The sequence below is a fragment of the Punica granatum genome, chromosome 2 (assembly GCF_007655135.1).
Source record: "Punica granatum isolate Tunisia-2019 chromosome 2, ASM765513v2, whole genome shotgun sequence".
Classification (NCBI taxonomy): Eukaryota; Viridiplantae; Streptophyta; class Magnoliopsida; order Myrtales; family Lythraceae; genus Punica; species Punica granatum.
In genome coordinates, this window is record NC_045128.1 from 3,010,616 (window position 1) to 3,028,096 (window position 17,481).

The 17,481-nt window shown below is 41.2% G+C and overlaps 3 protein-coding genes across 4 annotated transcripts; 2 read left to right on the forward strand and 1 right to left on the reverse strand.

Moving 5' to 3' along the window:
• The first annotated feature begins 980 nt into the window (after positions 1-980).
• LOC116196046 (ABC transporter I family member 11, chloroplastic) lies at positions 981-10,796 on the forward strand. Of its 2 annotated transcripts, XR_004154748.1 has the most exons (13): positions 981-1,336; positions 1,456-1,513; positions 2,055-2,134; positions 2,328-2,379; positions 2,510-2,643; positions 2,823-2,937; positions 3,054-3,140; positions 3,555-3,603; positions 3,743-3,827; positions 4,506-4,769; positions 5,077-5,237; positions 6,064-6,209; positions 6,706-10,796. XR_004154748.1 is itself a non-coding variant. In XM_031525562.1 (10 exons), the coding sequence occupies exons 1-10, from the start codon at positions 996-998 to the stop codon at positions 4,582-4,584; spliced, it is 1,080 nt and encodes a 359-aa protein (XP_031381422.1). In that variant the 5' UTR covers positions 981-995; the 3' UTR covers positions 4,585-4,997. The 2 variants fall into 2 exon arrangements, 1 of the variants encoding a protein (XP_031381422.1); XM_031525562.1 differs by lacking the exons at positions 5,077-5,237; positions 6,064-6,209; positions 6,706-10,796 and having other exon boundaries at positions 4,506-4,997.
• On the reverse strand, positions 5,048-7,670 carry LOC116196965 (protein LAZY 1-like). Its single transcript, XM_031526939.1, has 5 exons — positions 7,665-7,670; positions 7,509-7,575; positions 6,542-7,260; positions 5,860-6,109; positions 5,048-5,185 (listed from the first exon to the last, which is right to left on the reverse strand). The coding sequence occupies exons 1-5, from the start codon at positions 7,668-7,670 to the stop codon at positions 5,166-5,168; spliced, it is 1,062 nt and encodes a 353-aa protein (XP_031382799.1). The 3' UTR covers positions 5,048-5,165.
• Positions 10,797-13,213: 2,417 nt separating the features above from the next.
• On the forward strand, positions 13,214-17,318 carry LOC116197017 (probable metal-nicotianamine transporter YSL6). Its single transcript, XM_031527005.1, has 7 exons — positions 13,214-13,736; positions 14,430-14,602; positions 15,046-15,143; positions 15,292-15,429; positions 15,532-15,721; positions 15,861-15,993; positions 16,229-17,318. The coding sequence occupies exons 1-7, from the start codon at positions 13,229-13,231 to the stop codon at positions 17,158-17,160; spliced, it is 2,172 nt and encodes a 723-aa protein (XP_031382865.1). The 5' UTR covers positions 13,214-13,228; the 3' UTR covers positions 17,161-17,318.
• The last annotated feature ends 163 nt before the right edge of the window (positions 17,319-17,481 follow it).

Here is a 17,481-nt window from a genome sequence, read left to right on the forward strand (position 1 = left end):
AGAAAATCTTTTGTCTCCTGCGAGAAAATTTTAGATAATACTACCCGATAATAATACGATAAAAAAACCAATAATTAAATTAGCATATAATTCGGCAGTCGCTCGAATAATTAGTATCGGGCTTTTCCCTTTATTATTGCAAACTAAATTGAGATAGAATGATCAAAAAATCTCCGTCACCTAACATAATTAAATTCTGCTCCTGTCTATTTACAAAGGACGCAAGTGGCCACCTTTTTTTTTTCCTAATAATTATTATTTTTTGGTGGGAGAAATTATTTACTTCTGCTCGACAGAACAAGAATAAGAGGCCCACCTGCCATTGCTGATTCATTCAAGATTTCCAGATCCAACTTCCATCTGTGTAAATTATTGCCTCAGTTGTAGTTTACTGGGATCGAATCCCCTCATGCAAATTCTTTCACCTTTGGTTATTTGAAAGAAACAATAATTTACATTAGGTTATGGCCTATTGCCCGAAAAGTGGGGGGGGGGGGGGGGGGGGGGGGGGAAAGATGAATTTTGATATAATGATGCGCCAGAACATAATAATGAATAAAAACTCGTTTAGACATCCGTCAGTCAAATCAGATTTGATAGACATTCCCGATTACGAAAGGCAACGAGTTGAGGTTTCTTATTGTTTGTTTATGACTTTGGGTTGGTTTTGAGTTGAGATCTTTTCATTATCCTCGTGATGGATGCTGACAGATGATTAATTATCCGATATTCTCTGTTGATTTTGAAAAATAACGGAATTTTTCTTTTTTATTTTTTCTTTTTAATTTCCTCGAGCTTCCTAGAAGGTAAAGAACACGCAATTGATTTCTTGGGTGGTTAGGCTGAAAAGGGAAACATAAGTTGCGTCTTCCAGCGGGGGAAGCTCGGTATTTCGATGCGCATCTTTTACTCGAGTTATTGTAGGCAGTGAAGGAAAGAGTTGTAGGTTACTTCGAAGATTACAAGGGAAACAGCAATGAGTGCATTATTATCGCATGATCAGTCGGCATGGATTGGATGGGAAAACAGTTTTCCCACTCAGTTTTCCTAGGAAACGCTGGAAGGCTACTGGAGTTCTGGGCCCATTGGGCCCATCGATTAACATGGAACGACCCATTTACAGGGCCCAGATATTGGCACACTCCGAAGGCCCAGCCCACAATCATTCCTCTGCTCTGCCTCCCTCGGCTCTGCTCAACGAAGGAAATACAGAGCACAGAGAGACAGGGACACAGACAGAGGCAGAGATGGTGGTGTCCTGTCTCTCTTCGTCTTCCCCGGTCAGCTGCCCAGGGATTCGAATCCGAGCACCCATTTCGGTCAACTCACGCGCCAGGTGAGAAAGTTCTCGTCTCTCTTCTTTAACATGCTCAACTGGATTAGCTCAGATGGTGCTGAAGCTTGGGAATTCACTCATGGAGGTCTCACTCGGAGATGCTGACGTTGCACTCGCAGGGTAAGCTCAGTTCGCCTCCACTGTTGCAGGACACATTGCAGTTACTCATGCTTCGAAGTAAGAACCTCTCTGGTCATTTGCATTGATCTCAGTCCAGTTCGCTTCCATTAGTTCTGTGCTTGAAAGGAAATGATTATGCTCAGGGATGCTACTTCGGCCACTGGCTGGTATTCGATGGAATCTAGAGTTGCACATCGGTTACTCAGAACACGTTAACGAGACTTTGATGCCAGATTTTGAGACATTTAACCCGGGGGACTCGATGGGCATGGATCGGAAATGTTGATGAACTTGGTGATAACAACGTTAAATTGGCAGTTTGCCACACAATTCTAATGCAGAAGAATCAAACTCTCTTCTTGGTTTGTTAGTTAAACGACGAAGTAGAACCCGGGAATTGGGTCGAAAGACTAGCCACTTTTTTTTTTCCCTGTGTTAATTGATTTGCACTGTCTTGATTGGCTGTCTAATTTCTTAGTGAACTTGGGGTTCTTTTGTTCTGTAAATATATGCTTTCTTTTTATGTCTTGCGTGTCCGCTCGAAGTTGCTTGATAGAATCTTCTGAAGCTAGTTTAAGAGGAATTGCTATTGCTTTAGGTTAAGGACGTCCATTATCGACCGCCTGGGACTCAACTGAACCTTCTAAAGGGAGTCAGTTTCTCCCTTCCAGAGAAAAGGTACGTTCTTTCTCCAACTTTAGTAATGTTTGAGGCTTTAGGTTCATTCATAGTCTTTGCGTTCTTTTGTGTCGTTCAAGGCTTCTTAGAATGAAAATATTACATGGCTCGGAACAGTTACATTCATAGAAAACTTATGTCGTCAATGCTCTTTTTTTTTTTATAAACTAAAAGCTCCATTCTCTGATTGCAGTTTTGGCTTGATTTTTGGCCAGAGTGGCAGTGGGAAAACCACTCTCTTGCAGGTCTTCAACATGTTTATCTTGAAAATTTTGCCTTTTTTCGGATTCCACTCGATATGATACTGTTTTCTCATTCTACTCAGGATCATGTGTTGATATTCACTGTCTGCATTTTCCTTTCCTTCATGGGCAGCTCCTAGCAGGATTGAATGAACCAACTGCAGGTTCAATTTGTATTCAGAACTACAATGTCAGTGGTGATCTGAAAGGACCTCCAGAACCCTTGGTTTCAAAAAAAGTTGGGATTGTGTTCCAGTTTCCCGAGAGGTATGACACCCTTGATCTAAAATACAGAGGAAAGAGAGTGTTTAGCCTGAGGCTTTTGCAGCTAGATGTTGTTTGATTGGATAACTGAAATTCGATAATAATGGATGTGATATTTCAGCCGTCTCATTAGAAGCAAGTTGGTTTTCAGAATTGATAAATTTTGTGCTCCTGCACGATAGGTACTTCATCACTGATAACGTGCTTGATGAGATAACATTTGGATGGCCGAGGCAAAGAGGTACCACTCAATTTAGAGAGCAGCTTGCTTTGAAATTGGAGAGAGCTTTCAACTGGGTATGCTTGCTCCTTTCAAGTTGTACATAGCTACTTCGTTTGTACTTATTGGGTCTTTACTGTTTCTTTTTTGCTTTTTTGATTTCTGAACCCCTTTTCCTGATGGATGAGTCCAGGTTGGTTTGGACAGAATCTCACTGGGAAAAGATCCGCAATCACTTAGCGGTGGCTACAAACGCCGACTTGCTCTCGCAATTCAATTGGTATGGACAGCATAGGCATTGTGCTTTGACAATTTAATCTATAAGCATGTAACAAGAAAAGTGATTTGCAATTAGGATTATATGATGGACAGAGATAATCAGAGTTCTCGAAGCAGGCCACACATCGAAACATGTGATATTTTAGGTCATTGGTTCAGTGGCATTTATAATCAGCAAATACATATTTTAATTAAGCATTTAAGAGCATGAAATATGTGATTGCGGTTAGTCTGAGTCAGTTACGTAGAAAAATGGGTGCATAAGGTCAGTCCATGTACTGAGGATGCAATTTTTAAGGAGAGAATTAGATTGCACATGTGGCACCCCGAGTTCCCGGATTGTGTGATGTGATCCATTATAATTGTGTTGACTGAGTACCTGTAAGTTATATTGAGCTTACACTTTTTTCCCCAGGTAGAAGTACCCGATCTATTAATACTGGACGAGCCTCTTGCTGGTCTTGGTATGGGATTCGTGCCCATTATATTTTATATAACCATTAATAATTATCTCAAACACGAGTATATCTGTAAAAATTACAATCATAGCAAATATATGATCTGTTGATTTTATTTTTTAATATTTGTTTTGTCGGATTTCAGATTGGAAGGCTCGTTCAGATGTTGTCAAGCTTTTGAAGCATCTTAAAAGGGAAGTAACAATCCTTGTCGTGAGCCATGACTTGAAGTAAGTGTTTCTTTTATACAATTGCTATGCTTTTGTTTTTTTGCCATTATCTGAGTACATGAAGAGATTGATTTAGATTGCATCCATATTAAGGATTTCTAAGATAAGGTGATCATCCGTGACAAAATTCATCGATGGAATGTAGGTACAGCTGTAAATTGTGAAATATATTGTTAGCAAGGAAAGAGGTGGTGGAGCAGAAATGCAGTTTGTCTAACCGTGACTTTATTACATGTTTGCCTCTCTATTTCCTTTCACATATTTTCAGTTTGAAAAGAAAGTGAAGAGGAGGCAACATAATACATCAATAGTAACCTCATTTTCTGCCTTTGTTTACTTCGTAAAATAGTTGGCATTTGCACGTATCAGTTTGTCAGCTTAAGAGTGTTAAGTTCACTATATGTGACTTTGGAACTCGATTGGAGCAATATGTACATTTGTGCCTCCAGATGCCTCTAACTTTCTATTTATTTAATTTTGATGTGTTGGGGTGTCACAAAATATGAAATGTTATGATATTATTTACACTTTTAAGCTCATGGTTGATTATAACTCTTATGTATGTAATTTTACTTGAAATGTATCATGCTGCAATATATGCCTCACAGTTTTTTCCTTTTAAATGAGAAGATGAATGTGATTTGCACTTGGCCTTATGGATCTCATGTGATTTTTCAGGGAGTTGGTACGACTGGTAGATCGATCTTGGAGGATGGAGATGGGTGGGGTTTTGCGGGAAGAGCCACTGCCTCATTAACATTACTATGATAAGTGGTGTTGCCTCACCAGCATGCCCTTCCTTTTGGATCGGCTAGGTCCTCTATATGCCCCCATACATGATATATCAGATCTCATTAGGGAAGAATGATGACTGCTATCTTGAAACAGTGGGATGTAAGCAATAACAGGACATAGCCAGTGGAAGTCGAGACGGGTCGATAAGTATGGTTTCAACGGCTCTTTGCAGTGTAAAGTACATCTAGTCAGAAAAAGGCCTTTTGTTTCTCATTTTTGTAGAGAATACGGCTGCTTTTAGCAAAAGTCTGAAACGTGTTTTGATGTACCAAATGTATGCCATTCTTAATTTGTTTCTCATGATGTATCATAATAGCCAATGTAAAGTTTGTAGATTCACCCAAGCTTTTGTTAAGAACAGCTTTATTATTACAATCATAAACACAAGACGCTTAACTTCTTCTGCACTTTATTAACAATCGTTCCCTCACTCATTAAGTATTATAAACTTTAGGGACTATGACTGGAAACACTTAACAGCATACAAAACCTCAAGCTATAAGTATGAAGTCCAAATAAAAGCATCTCAGGCAGCTTCTTGTGCTACAGCTCCAGCACCAGGTCTGCATCGAACAAAGTTAGACATCATCAGATGGGGAAAAACAGTTCATCAAGGTAAAAGTTGTCTATGTTTGTGACTCATGCTTGGTCTGTAAAATGTCCGTTGCATTTCAAATTTACTGCCTTGACTATCTAATTTTACTGCATATATTGCAATGTATGAGCATATATTCCCTGCATGCATGCATTACCAGGAAAGGTTCGACTTAGAAATGTGGTATATCTTTTCTCTTCTGGTTTTGGATTTGCATGTTCTAAAAGAATGCGAAGCTTCTTGAAGCATTCAAACTCATTTGTAATTTCCAGAGGCTTTGAATCTGTTCTTATGAATAGCTCCGTGTAAACTCATATATGAGAATGCCTTAAAGCGGATGAATAGAGATGAAAGATTCTACTTTCCTGCTGGTTTGATATTTTCATGTCCAAAGAGACTTTGGAAATTCCTAAAAGCATTTGAATTCTTGTGTGATTTCTAGCGTCTCTTGAAGATTCCTTGTTTATCAAGTTTTCCTGCTTTCATGCAAATTGTTGAAAGAAATATATATGCAATAAGAAGTTAACTCAGCTCTTATGATAGGACTCTTTTCTCTGGAACTGTTTATTAATTTAATGTTGAATAGGCAAAGTAGGTTCAATATGATCTATTATGCATATGTTGTGCATATTCGATACTTACAGTCTGCATCTGTTTTGATCCAATGCCCCATACTTTCATCCGAGCACTTGTTCACGACATTGCGGTGAGGAGATTTGGCTTTTGGCTTTGGCCTGTGAGTGAAATACCGGACAGCGTCCTGGCCTTTTGAGCTCTCATTGCGGTTAAGAGCTGTATTCTTCTTCTTATGCCCCTGAGAAGTTTTATTTTTCCAATCTTTTGCAGCCTCAGAGCTCTCTGGGTGGATCTTTCTGTGAAACATTCGAAGGACCTGCATGGAACATATGAGAAGTGATGAGACCCGAGGAATAACAAGTTTCAAGATTTTAAATGGTGAGAAGCTGTTACAGCAGGCGTAAAGTGATCTAAAGGTAACTAAGATTAACGAGTTTGGGCTTCTCATGAGATTTCAGCATGGAAGTAATGGCACCATTCATATCAGGAGAAAGATCCTTTGTGGTGAAATACAGTCTGACTATACTAGAGATTGAATAGTTTTTCATCAAGCAGGACAGAAAAATCAAGCTGTTGCCCTCTTTTGACAATAGTCAACTCTTGTCCCCATGAGAGCATCTGGTTTTTCCTTTAAAAGAAAGATAACTATGCATGTCACTATCCATAGGAAACTGCAGAGGTCTTAATTAGCTTATACTATTATTGCATCGATCATCATGTAACACTCTAGTATCAGTAAATTACCAACCTTTTGGAACCTTTTCTTGGCTATAGCAGGATTATCACCATCACCACCGAAGGAACCATCGTCAGAACTTCTTGAAGAAGAAGCACTGAGCTTCTTCAGAACCTTCTTTACAAGACCTTTGGAAGATTTACCCACCGCCTTCCCTTGCATATTTCCGGTTTCAGGTTTCTCCATGTGGACCCAGTCTTCCTGTTTTGTCTCCTCAAACAGCTGCCCCAGCGACACCTTCTTGTTCCTCTTATCTACTGCTCGCATCTCAGGCAATTCAACCGTCGACCCAAAAAGATATCCTTGAAGCGGACAAGCAGGTGTTTCAATAAGAGTGATCACACTGACATAACTATTCCTTGAGGTTCCATTATAAGCTTCCTCTTCTGACTCAGCCTCAATGAACTTCTCAAGCTCTTCATTGATGAGTTTCAAGTCATCGGCGGTTACTTCATTGTTAATCTTCTCGGTAATATCATCCAAGGATACAGGAAATGTTGGGGTTGGGGGATCGGTGATCGTTGGTGCCTCAGAAGAGCCAAGAGTTCCTATGGCTAGAAAGCCATGGAAGAGGTCTGGAATTTCAGCAGAAGTTTCCTGGGCATCTAAAGGAGTTTCATAATACTCTTGTTTCGCGTGTCTGGAACCGTATCGAGAACCAAGGTCTGGCTTGATATGAGAGTCTTGTTCTTCCTGCAGCTGTTGTGCGGAGAGGCAGGTACAGTAGCTTCCTGAATTAATTTATTTAGCATGATTAATACATCAACTCGAAGACAAATCTTGTGGCTCGTTATATACATAGGGATTGCATCTGAATTCAATTCTGTGATACTACAACGTGTCTGCCACCCAATGCTCATAGTTTTCACATTATTGGGTTTTGCATGTTAGGGACATCATAGTACTGAACATGTTGACACTAATGCGTGCTTTTTGTTTCTGACACAAACAATTGGTCGAGATGGATAGTTGGAGTTACCGATTGACAAATCCTTGAGCGGTTCAATGGTATTGTCTCGTAATTTCCGGTGCATCCATCCTAGGAACTGCAGAGAGGAAAGAGTATTAGACAAATTTAACCAAAAGAGGAAAAACAGAGGTAGTCTCTTGAACCTCACAAAGACTTTGGACTTACCTTCATTATGAATCTTTCGCTCTCAGAGGTTGATATTGTATTCTTATCAGCTTAGTTTTGTTGTCTATATAGAAATAAATGGAGATGAACTGTAGTGCATGACAGTTATATTGAGTCGGAATAGAACTTGCTAGGAAACTCCAATTCCTGATATGTCTGAGAGAGGGAAAGCATATAGACAAGTACAAGTTGGGTGGTTTGTTCTCTCAAGATCAAATCAGTTGGACAGGTGGAGGGAGTGGTTTTAACTTTAAGAGGCCACACGATAAGTCGGTAACAGCTACTCTGCCTAGGTGTATTTATACACGAGCACTTAGAGTTGGTTGTAGAAATAATACATCCATACAGCAACTTTTTATTTATTTATTTTTTTCCTTCTCTTCTCTCTCTCTCTCTCTCTCTCTCTCTCTCTCCGCCTCTCTCTCCCCCTCTGTCTATATTTCAAATGAATATATATACATAAGAAGTATATTTTATCTTACAGTTCAGTGACTTATATAACGATAAAATTCTTTGATAGACATCCTGTTTCCTTCGAAGCATAAGAGCGCATCATGTTGTACCCTTTACGTGAAAGTTGTGCGTTACATGTCTGTATAGAATAGGATATATCCGGGTGAATATATTTTCTCAATTTGGAAACTCTTCCTTTTACTTGTATACCTAATTATGCATGGAGATAACTTTTGATTTTCTTTGTAAGCTTATCTGATGCACCAGTTCCATTGAGACTGTCCCCAGCTATGTCTATTTTCCCACCCTACTCTCATTAAATATTCGTTAATAATGAGAACCACTTCCGCTGTCTTCTTTTTTCTTCTTTATTAGGTCGGCAATGATTTGAGAGATCCTCGCTAATCTCTGCTTTAAGAACAGTTACTGCTCGAATTCCTGTGCTAATTACTTGGGACCAATATATACAGGTATGAACCTGAGCATGGAATTACGAACTTTTTGTTCATAGCTCATGGCCCTTCAACTCTGCTTAATGTTCTCGCAAATATATCTTTTCCAACCGGTCTTTGCATGCTTGAGCATTGATTCCTCATTTAAGCTGTAATGCATATGCAACCATTCGCTATGATCGTGCAAGCCCTTCTGTTGAAGTGTCATGTTGATGTCTTTTCATGGACTTTATTTATGATAGTTTTGGTTGAATATGATTGTTGCTTACTAATTATAGCCATAATCTATATCTTAATAGTTTAGACCGAATCACTTTCAGTTATCTCATGTACTTAGCTCACAGAGATTGCGTGATTACCTCCCACAAGTTCTAGATTTTGCACAGTTGCAATATCCTGGAACGAGTCATAATAGGATTTTGATTTATTCCTTGGTTTACAAAATTAGTATAATTTTTCTGCTTTCCTAAGTTGGATACATAAAGCAATTGATACAAAGAAGAGCTGAGGACTGGGGGTTCAGTCCGAACTATAGTGATGCATGTCATGGTGCAGGTACTTTTGTTTCGATCCTTTCATACAATTGATCACTTTTGTTCCACTCGTGACATCAATAATTGAAACACAGGCTACAAGGAAATCGATCGATTTCTTTAATTGCTTCGTGAGGTGTATTTCTGGCAGGAGAGGGGCTTTTTGACGGGATTGCTGGCCTTCCTATACAGATTTGCCGGACAATCATTCAGATGTATCACAGGGTGAAGAGGAAGATGCTGCGAGCTTGGGGACAAAAGAGGTAATGCAAAATACTACGTAGCCCCCCTCTGCAAAGAATCTTTGAGTGACTGATAATTGTCAATGGGAAATATTAGAAGAGATTCCTGTGTCAGTCAAGCCGAACGTACTGGAGTTTGCCCGTCACTTCTATCCTGAAAATCAATAATTGTGACTCGCATGCTGTATAGTTTACTTGATAGCTACTCGTTACTGACATGTATTCTCTCACTTTTGCAACTGTAGATTCAATTTGCTCAAGTTCATGCTTATTTTTGTGATCGGCACTGTTCTTGCTTCTGACGATCAAGATTTACATCAGGATGTTGTAGCATTGATGTCCTTGCTCGAGCCTAATACACGACTATCACCTTACAATCTCTGCATTCCTCCTTGATTTGCATTACAATCACTCCTGCAAGCTGGGGGTTTCATGCTAAGCTGTATTTTCACGCGGTATCAGAACACAGAGTCCCATATAGTCTGCACGTGTACAGCTCGGGCTTACGCACGGAAAGGATCATTGACTTGACTCCACGTGGCATGGCTGTCAGGTTTTGCAGAACTGGGTCTGGTTTTGTTTAAAACACGGCTTCCTGGCCGTGGTTTCGTGGAGGCAGGCCTGCCTGAATTCGTGAAAATGAACTATTGACTTGAAGTGCATGCTGAGGCTATCTTCAGATGGAGGGCATCCCCCATTTTGAAGCTAACAAACGAGACGCTAAGGGACGAAGCAGTTGCCTCTTTTGGAGGCAAAACAAGCGGGAAAAGGCCCATACCCCAAACCCAAACAAACACAACGGCTTGCAGAAGCGCTGTCATGTCCCTCTTGGGTATTGTCGGGGCTCCTGGGCCCACTTGACGATGATTCGATGGTGACCCATGTGGAAGTACACGTGGGATATTTACCCGTCGGACGGGTGGAGCCCACCATCGACCATTCCGATTGGCATAGATGTCGTCGTCATTTTAGCGGGGAGTACAGTCCGTGGTGTCCTCGTGACGAGACCTCAGTCGTCGCGGATGTTCTTCCATAGATTCGGTTGGAGCAGAATGGGGGAGTCCACCGTCGAACATCAGCCCCTTGGATCCCCTGAGATCCTCCTGCTCTCACTGGCTCTACGTGTTTGCCATCATGGTGAAAAGAGGTATGATGTAATAGATTAGACGGTCATATTGCTCACTACGACGCGAAATATTGGAACTGGAGTCTCTTGGACCCGCTGCATCGTATGGGTCTGTGCTAAGTGTCCATGGCGGGCGGCTCCGACTTCTGTCATGACAATTTGGTCCCATCGCTGCTGAAAGAGATTGTATCTGCACTGTCTGGGTAAACTAGAAATTTCTTTTCGGATGATAATGGCTACTGGACAAGGACGGCTTGTCATGTTAGTTGATGGTTACAGTAAACATATGATTTTGAATAATTCAGTCAGAAACTTTCAAGTGGAAAGCAACAATCTTAGGAAATGTCGCACAATTGGAATTAGTTTTCCTGTTTTCTAGTCCCGTGGTCTGTAATCCTTACGGCACGTCAAAGTGGAATAGAATCGGAGAAGAATTTAAGCAAGTAGAGAGACGAATTCCCGAATAAGCCTATGAAAACACTGGAAACTCGTGGATTCAACAACAGGTAGAATCCGTAAGCTGTCACCGAAGGCTTCATGTGTAGGAGAATCTGAATCTACAACATCGTGGACCATCGACAAAGTATCTGCACATTGTATCCGCCTCACCTGACCTAATCCGAGGGCAAACACCCTCGACCTCGTGAAGGCCACAATGGGCTCTTAAATGGCCATATCGTGGCCTTTAATGTGCATCCGCCTAATGCTTCGCGGGTAGGAACGGTCATAATACAAACATATCAAAAGACCCTCCGTAACCCACTCCTCAATTATCTTTCTTAACCCGTGATCCAAACAAGCGGTAAAAAGGAAGCTCCCGAGTTGTATAGAAAGGGGTCGATGCCCTCTTCGGAACTGGGCCCTTTGGCCCAAAAGCTCGATGATTCGGTCTTGCTCGGTGGCCCGTGAGGGGTGAGCAACAGAAAGCCCATCGAGCCCATGTACGAGTGAGTTGGGCAGGTTCAGCTTGGTATTATTGGGCTTCACCTTATTGATGGTTCGACTGAACTCCTCCATAAACAAGAATTTTCTATCCTTTTCCTAATAAATCTATCCTTTTGTGTTTCTTTTTCTCTCCTTTTTTTTTTTTGCCAAGCTGACAGGAGGTAGGTGGAATTTACGTACATGTTTTGGAAAATTACATTTAGAAAAATGTCCTAATGTGGAGATATTCTTTAGCTATAGTAGAATAATTTAGAGTGCGTTTGATTTCAGAGTTAAAATAACTTTGATTTTGATTTTGATTGTGGAAAATGACAAATGAGATGGTATTATAAATTTGACTTGGGAAACGTGTGTTTTTGTTGTGTAGTTGGTAGAGTTAAAATCAAAATCATGATTCTAAAATCAAATTTCGAAACCAAACGGGCTCTTAATTGATTCTTTTTCTCTTCGTCATTATGAAAAAGGATTTTTTTCTCAGTTATATACTTTTTAAATTTATTGTATAAATATTTTTTAAAATCTTTACTTGGCATTTCTATCTTCTCGGGAATGAAAGATATTGAATGCTACTTGCCATATTACTAGAAATTTACAATATTGCAATGGGAAATGTTCTTGTCCTTGGACCACTGTATAACTGCGAAAACATCCACCCTCTCCATACTTTGGTTGCCACTATGCCCATGATGACACATTAAAGAGGTAAATCACATGTCACTCTCATATGATCCACATCCATTATTTTCAAACTATAACCGTTGCAACTCCGTTCTTTTTGCAAATAAGCTTTTCATTCCAATCTCGTTGTCAATCTTTGTAAATTGGACTTTGTTTTGAGTAGGAATCTATCCTTCTTGAATTTATCTTCGGAGTGTATGAAACGGCTACAACGTCTCACCGCTGATGATCCATTACATCTCTTTTTTTAGTCAATCTTACTAAATACGGCGTATGGGTGGAATATCTTCAATTTCGAAATATCATCACGGGACACCACTGGCAACAAGAGAGGATTATTGTTTCTTGTGATTGTCATGTCGAGTTTTTATCCCCCGAAAATGACTCGCCATTTCTCGTGACAGTTAGATCAATTTATTAGATCGTGGAACAGATCAAAAAAAGTTCGTTAAGCGGGATGATTCCTTAATACCTCATTTGGAATCAATCAATTCTTGGAAAAAATGATTTCAATTCAGTTCGATTTGCTTCGATTTTTTCGATGAATAAAAAGGTTAGGTTGGATTATTAGCTCGTTGTAGCTGTCCCAATTAAGGGAACTTAACCGATACGAAATGTTCCTTTCGCCATAACTCGCTGAAATTTTAGTCAAACTTGGTCACCGCAACCCCACCAACACATTAGTGAATTAAGTCTAAAGCCTACATTTGGAATCAAGAATTATGGGCCGGTCACCGTCATCCCATAATATACCCACATAGTGGCGAGTTCTACATTCTCAGTGAGATTCGAACTCGTGATATTCAAGTGAAACGCTTAATATTTAACCACCGTACTGGTGGTGAATTGCTTCGATTTAATTTAATTGTAAATGGGATATGTTGCTAGCAAAATAGCAAGATTTCACCGGATAATAATAAAATGAGGACTCGATTGACCTTAGCACTACCTGAAAGTGAGGGCACCGGAGGCCTCGGTGTCAGTGAGAATTGAGCATCCCGAGGCCCCGCCGCAAAACTTTATTATTAAAATATTACATTCACATTACATTCCCCGCCAAAATTATTTTTTTAAAAAAAGGATTCGCCTAACGTGGGAGGACACGTGGCAGCACATCACTGGTCGCCACAGCTGGATGGGCCGTCCATCACTCAACGGCAATTCAGACTCATCCCATCGTCAGCTCCTCTCCTCTCCTCTCCACATCGCAGCTTTTCTTCACAGTTCCACCTTCCCTTCTCCCTTCATTCTTCTCCTATCGCTATCGGCGCCGGTCGAAATGGGGACGGAGATATCGGAGCCGTTGCTGGTGGACTCCGAGAAGGTCACGGTCGGAGCAGCGGACGGCGACCCTTCGCCGGGGGAGGAGGTGGTCCCGGAGTGGAAGGACCAGATCACGATCAGGGGTCTCGCCGTCAGCGCCCTGCTCGGGGGCCTCTTCTGCATCATCACCCACAAGCTTAATCTCACCGTCGGGATCATCCCCTCCCTCAATGTGGCAGCCGGGCTGCTTGGGTTCTTCTTTGTGAAGTCGTGGACGGGGTTCGTGTCCAAGCTAGGGTTCTCCGTCAAGCCGTTCACGAGGCAGGAGAACACCGTGATCCAGACCTGTGTTGTCGCCTGCTATGGCCTCGCTTTTAGCGGTAAAGTGTTACTCTTTATTGAATTTAATGTGAAATTGGCCGTAAATATATGGCGTGCATTCAAGGACTGGTTCTGGTGAAATTTGGGGCTTGTGCTGTTTCTGAAAAATTATCCTTTGTATTCGGTGCTTTCGCTGTTTTCGAGTGACCATTGAGCTGGGAACTGCAAATAGCAGAATCCCTTCCTCTTCTTCAGCTATTCGCTTGACTCGATTAATTAGACTGTATAACCAATCTATTCTTTTGCGTACATGTGTTTCTTTGGCCTTTTTTCGGTTTTCAATCTGTATGGGATGTTCGGAGATTCATTTGCAGAACTGAAATTTTGAACTTTCAGTGTTATGTGTATTCTCCGTTTCGGTGGAAGTCAAAACATTTAGATGGGCTACTAACAATGGCATTCGAATAACTTAAACATCTTCATCAGATAGAAACTTTTGTCCTTACCAGCAACAAATGTTTCTCTTTTGTGATTAAAACCTCTCGCTTGCTTTGTTGCGTAAACAGTAGTCTTTTCAATGTCTCTTGATACCTTATAATGGGTCTTCTTTATCTATCAAACAACCAACTAGTATAGTTTTCTATCAATACAAAAACATGTGTAGCTTGCTGATTTTTCATTTGTGGAATGAGGCTTGCATCAATTTATGCTTGGGAATGCTCTAACTGTGCTTGGCATTATGTTTTAAATAGGTGGCTTTGGCTCTTATTTGATTGCAATGGATGAAAGGACTTATCAACTGATCGGGCCTGATTATCCTGGTAACCGGGCTGAAGATGTCAAGAACCCGGGCTTGGGATGGATGATTGGTTTCCTGTTTGTTGTCAGCTTCTTGGGGCTTTTCAGTCTTGTTCCACTTCGGAAGGTAAATTTCCAGCAATACTATACATACTGATTCTTTTTCCGCAAATACAAAATGTAGGGCCAATTTTGTGCTCCAGCTGTATCACATACACTTGAAATGCCAAGTTTAATTTTGCGTGGGCGTATTTTTCCAGTGTAATCGCATACTCCACTTGAGTGGTTTATTTTCTATAATAAGATCTTGAGAGCCTTAAAATTTTATCTTCTGCTTTAGCCTTGAAAGGTAAAGAACTGCTAGATGGTTAACCTCTGCTGGTTTTCTCTCTGGGAGTTTTTTTTTTACCTTTTAAACTTATTCATATAGATCAAATAGTACAACTTGACATAATTTCAGTTTCATATCACGTATTGACATTTGCACTAGGTGTAAGCTGAATAATGTTAATCTGCTTCTGAATGTTTAGCAACTCTTTTGTCACCTTTCTGAACTTTTCACGTTTTCAGGTTATGGTTATGGATTACAAGCTCACATATCCAAGTGGGACTGCAACCGCCATGTTGATTAACAGCTTTCACACCAACAGCGGAGCTGAGCTTGCCACGTAAGTGTCTAATTTCTACTCATCCCTAAGATAAGGATCAGTTGCTTCCCAGTCTCCATCTGTTTATAAAAATTATTAAGATAACTAAGGCAGCAATATCTTCTCTTCGCATTTGTTTAAAATCTTGTGCTGTTTCACCTCTCTCCAGAAAACAAGTCAGTTGTCTTGGCAAATACTTGAGTATGAGCCTGTTTTGGAGCTGCTTCAAGTGGTTCTTCAGTGGTATTGGGGATTCATGTGGATTTGATAACTTTCCCAGCCTTGGCTTGACTCTATATAAGAACACGTAAGACTCTCATCATATCTGTTGTTGTGGATTTTACGCCTGTAGTCAACTTATTCATCCAAATGCAGATCAACTTTTGGATAACACGCGTCTTTATTGCAGGTTTTACTTTGACTTCGGTCCTACATATGTTGGATGTGGTCTCATCTGCCCTCACATAGTCAATTGCTCTGTTCTTTTCGGGGCAATTATATCATGGGGCTTCCTCTGGCCTTTCATTTCAAAGCATGCTGGGGACTGGTATCCAGCTGATCTTGGCAGCAATGATTTTAAAGGTCTCTACGGATATAAGGTATTTTATTTAAAAATTGAAAGTTGAACAATTTGTTGCCCTGCTTGCAAGTCGGAGCATAGTGGATTACGTATCCATTATTTCGTTGTTGCACCCAAATTGACAAAGCTTCTTCATTTGCCTCCCTCTTTGGCTTCAGGTCTTCGTTGCTATCTCACTCATTCTGGGAGACGGACTTTACAATCTAATCAAAATAATTGCCATAACTATCAAAGAAATGATCAGCAAAGGCAGCAATTCAGGCAACCTTCCTATTATCATGGAATCTTTGGGTAAGAAGATCTTACTTTGCTCTCAAAAAATGATGCAACTCTTTTTGGCTGAATTTCTGTCATGTTAACTTTTAGTTCTTCCACATTCAGTTACATGTCCAGCGGCTTTGAACCTTCAAATGTAGTTGACATTCTATGTCGTGATTATAGACTTTAGCTAAGTATACAATATAATCTCTCTTTGCCCCTGCATAACCAAAATCTTCTTCTGGGTTTTCGGATTCTTTTATTGCAGATAACGAGACTTCCAAGATTGTGTTGGAGCAAAGGAAAAGAGACCATATATTCCTGAAAGACCGGATCCCCTCGTGGGTTGCTGCTTCTGGATATGTGGGTCTCGCTGCAATCTCAACTGCAACAATTCCAGTCATCTTCCCTCCCCTCAAATGGTACCTTGTCCTATCTTCCTACATCTTCGCTCCTGCCCTGGCCTTCTGCAACTCCTATGGCACGGGACTCACTGACTGGAGCCTGGCCACAACTTATGGTAAGATTGGACTCTTTATAATTGCCTCTGCTGTGGGGTCCGGTGGCGGTGTAGTCGCAGGCCTAGCGGCTTGTGGGGTCATGATGTCCATAGTCTCCACTGCTGCCGACCTCATGCAGGACTTCAAGACAGGCTACCTCACCCTTTCCTCTGCGAAGTCCATGTTTGTGAGCCAGCTCATTGGGACCGCCATGGGCTGTGTGGTGGCTCCTCTGACCTTCTGGCTCTTCTGGACTGCCTTCGACATCGGGGCCCCTGACGGGCCCTACAAGGCCCCTTATGCAGTAATCTTCCGCGAAATGGCGATCCTAGGCGTTGAGGGCTTCTCTGAGCTTCCCAAGCATTGCCTCGCTATATGCTGTGGGTTCTTCGTGTTCGCCCTCGCAATAAATCTCTTGAGGGACGTGACTCCTAATAAGGTCTCACAGTTTATTCCCATCCCGATGGCTATGGCTGTCCCATTCTACATCGGGGCCTACTTCGCTATCGATATGTTCGTGGGGACAGTGATTCTCTTCGTGTGGGAGAGGATCAACAGGAAGGATGCAGAGGACTATGCTGGGGCGGTGGCTTCGGGCTTGATCTGTGGGGACGGAATATGGACTATTCCTTCGGCGGTGCTCTCAATCTTTAGGATCAACCCGCCCATGTGTATGTACTTTGGGCCATCAGGCAGGTGAGCCTAGAACGGAAATCACTCGGTTGACCTGTAATTACACCTTTCGCAGACTCCTGCTGTTGTTTCGGGTTTTTGTAAATATTCGGTGTCTGTTGTACCATTGGATTGTCCATTTGTTGCAATCAATCTCAAGAATGCGTTCAATCTTTCCATATAAAAGCAACCTTACTGTGTTTCTTTGATTGTTTTAGCTCGCATGAGACCATTCACGGACTCGTTCACCATAGAAACATTTGAATAACTGGTGTCAACGAATTATCAGCAGAATACTCGGTATAGAAATCATATATCGGACGATCACTCGAGCTTGAAAGGGATATAT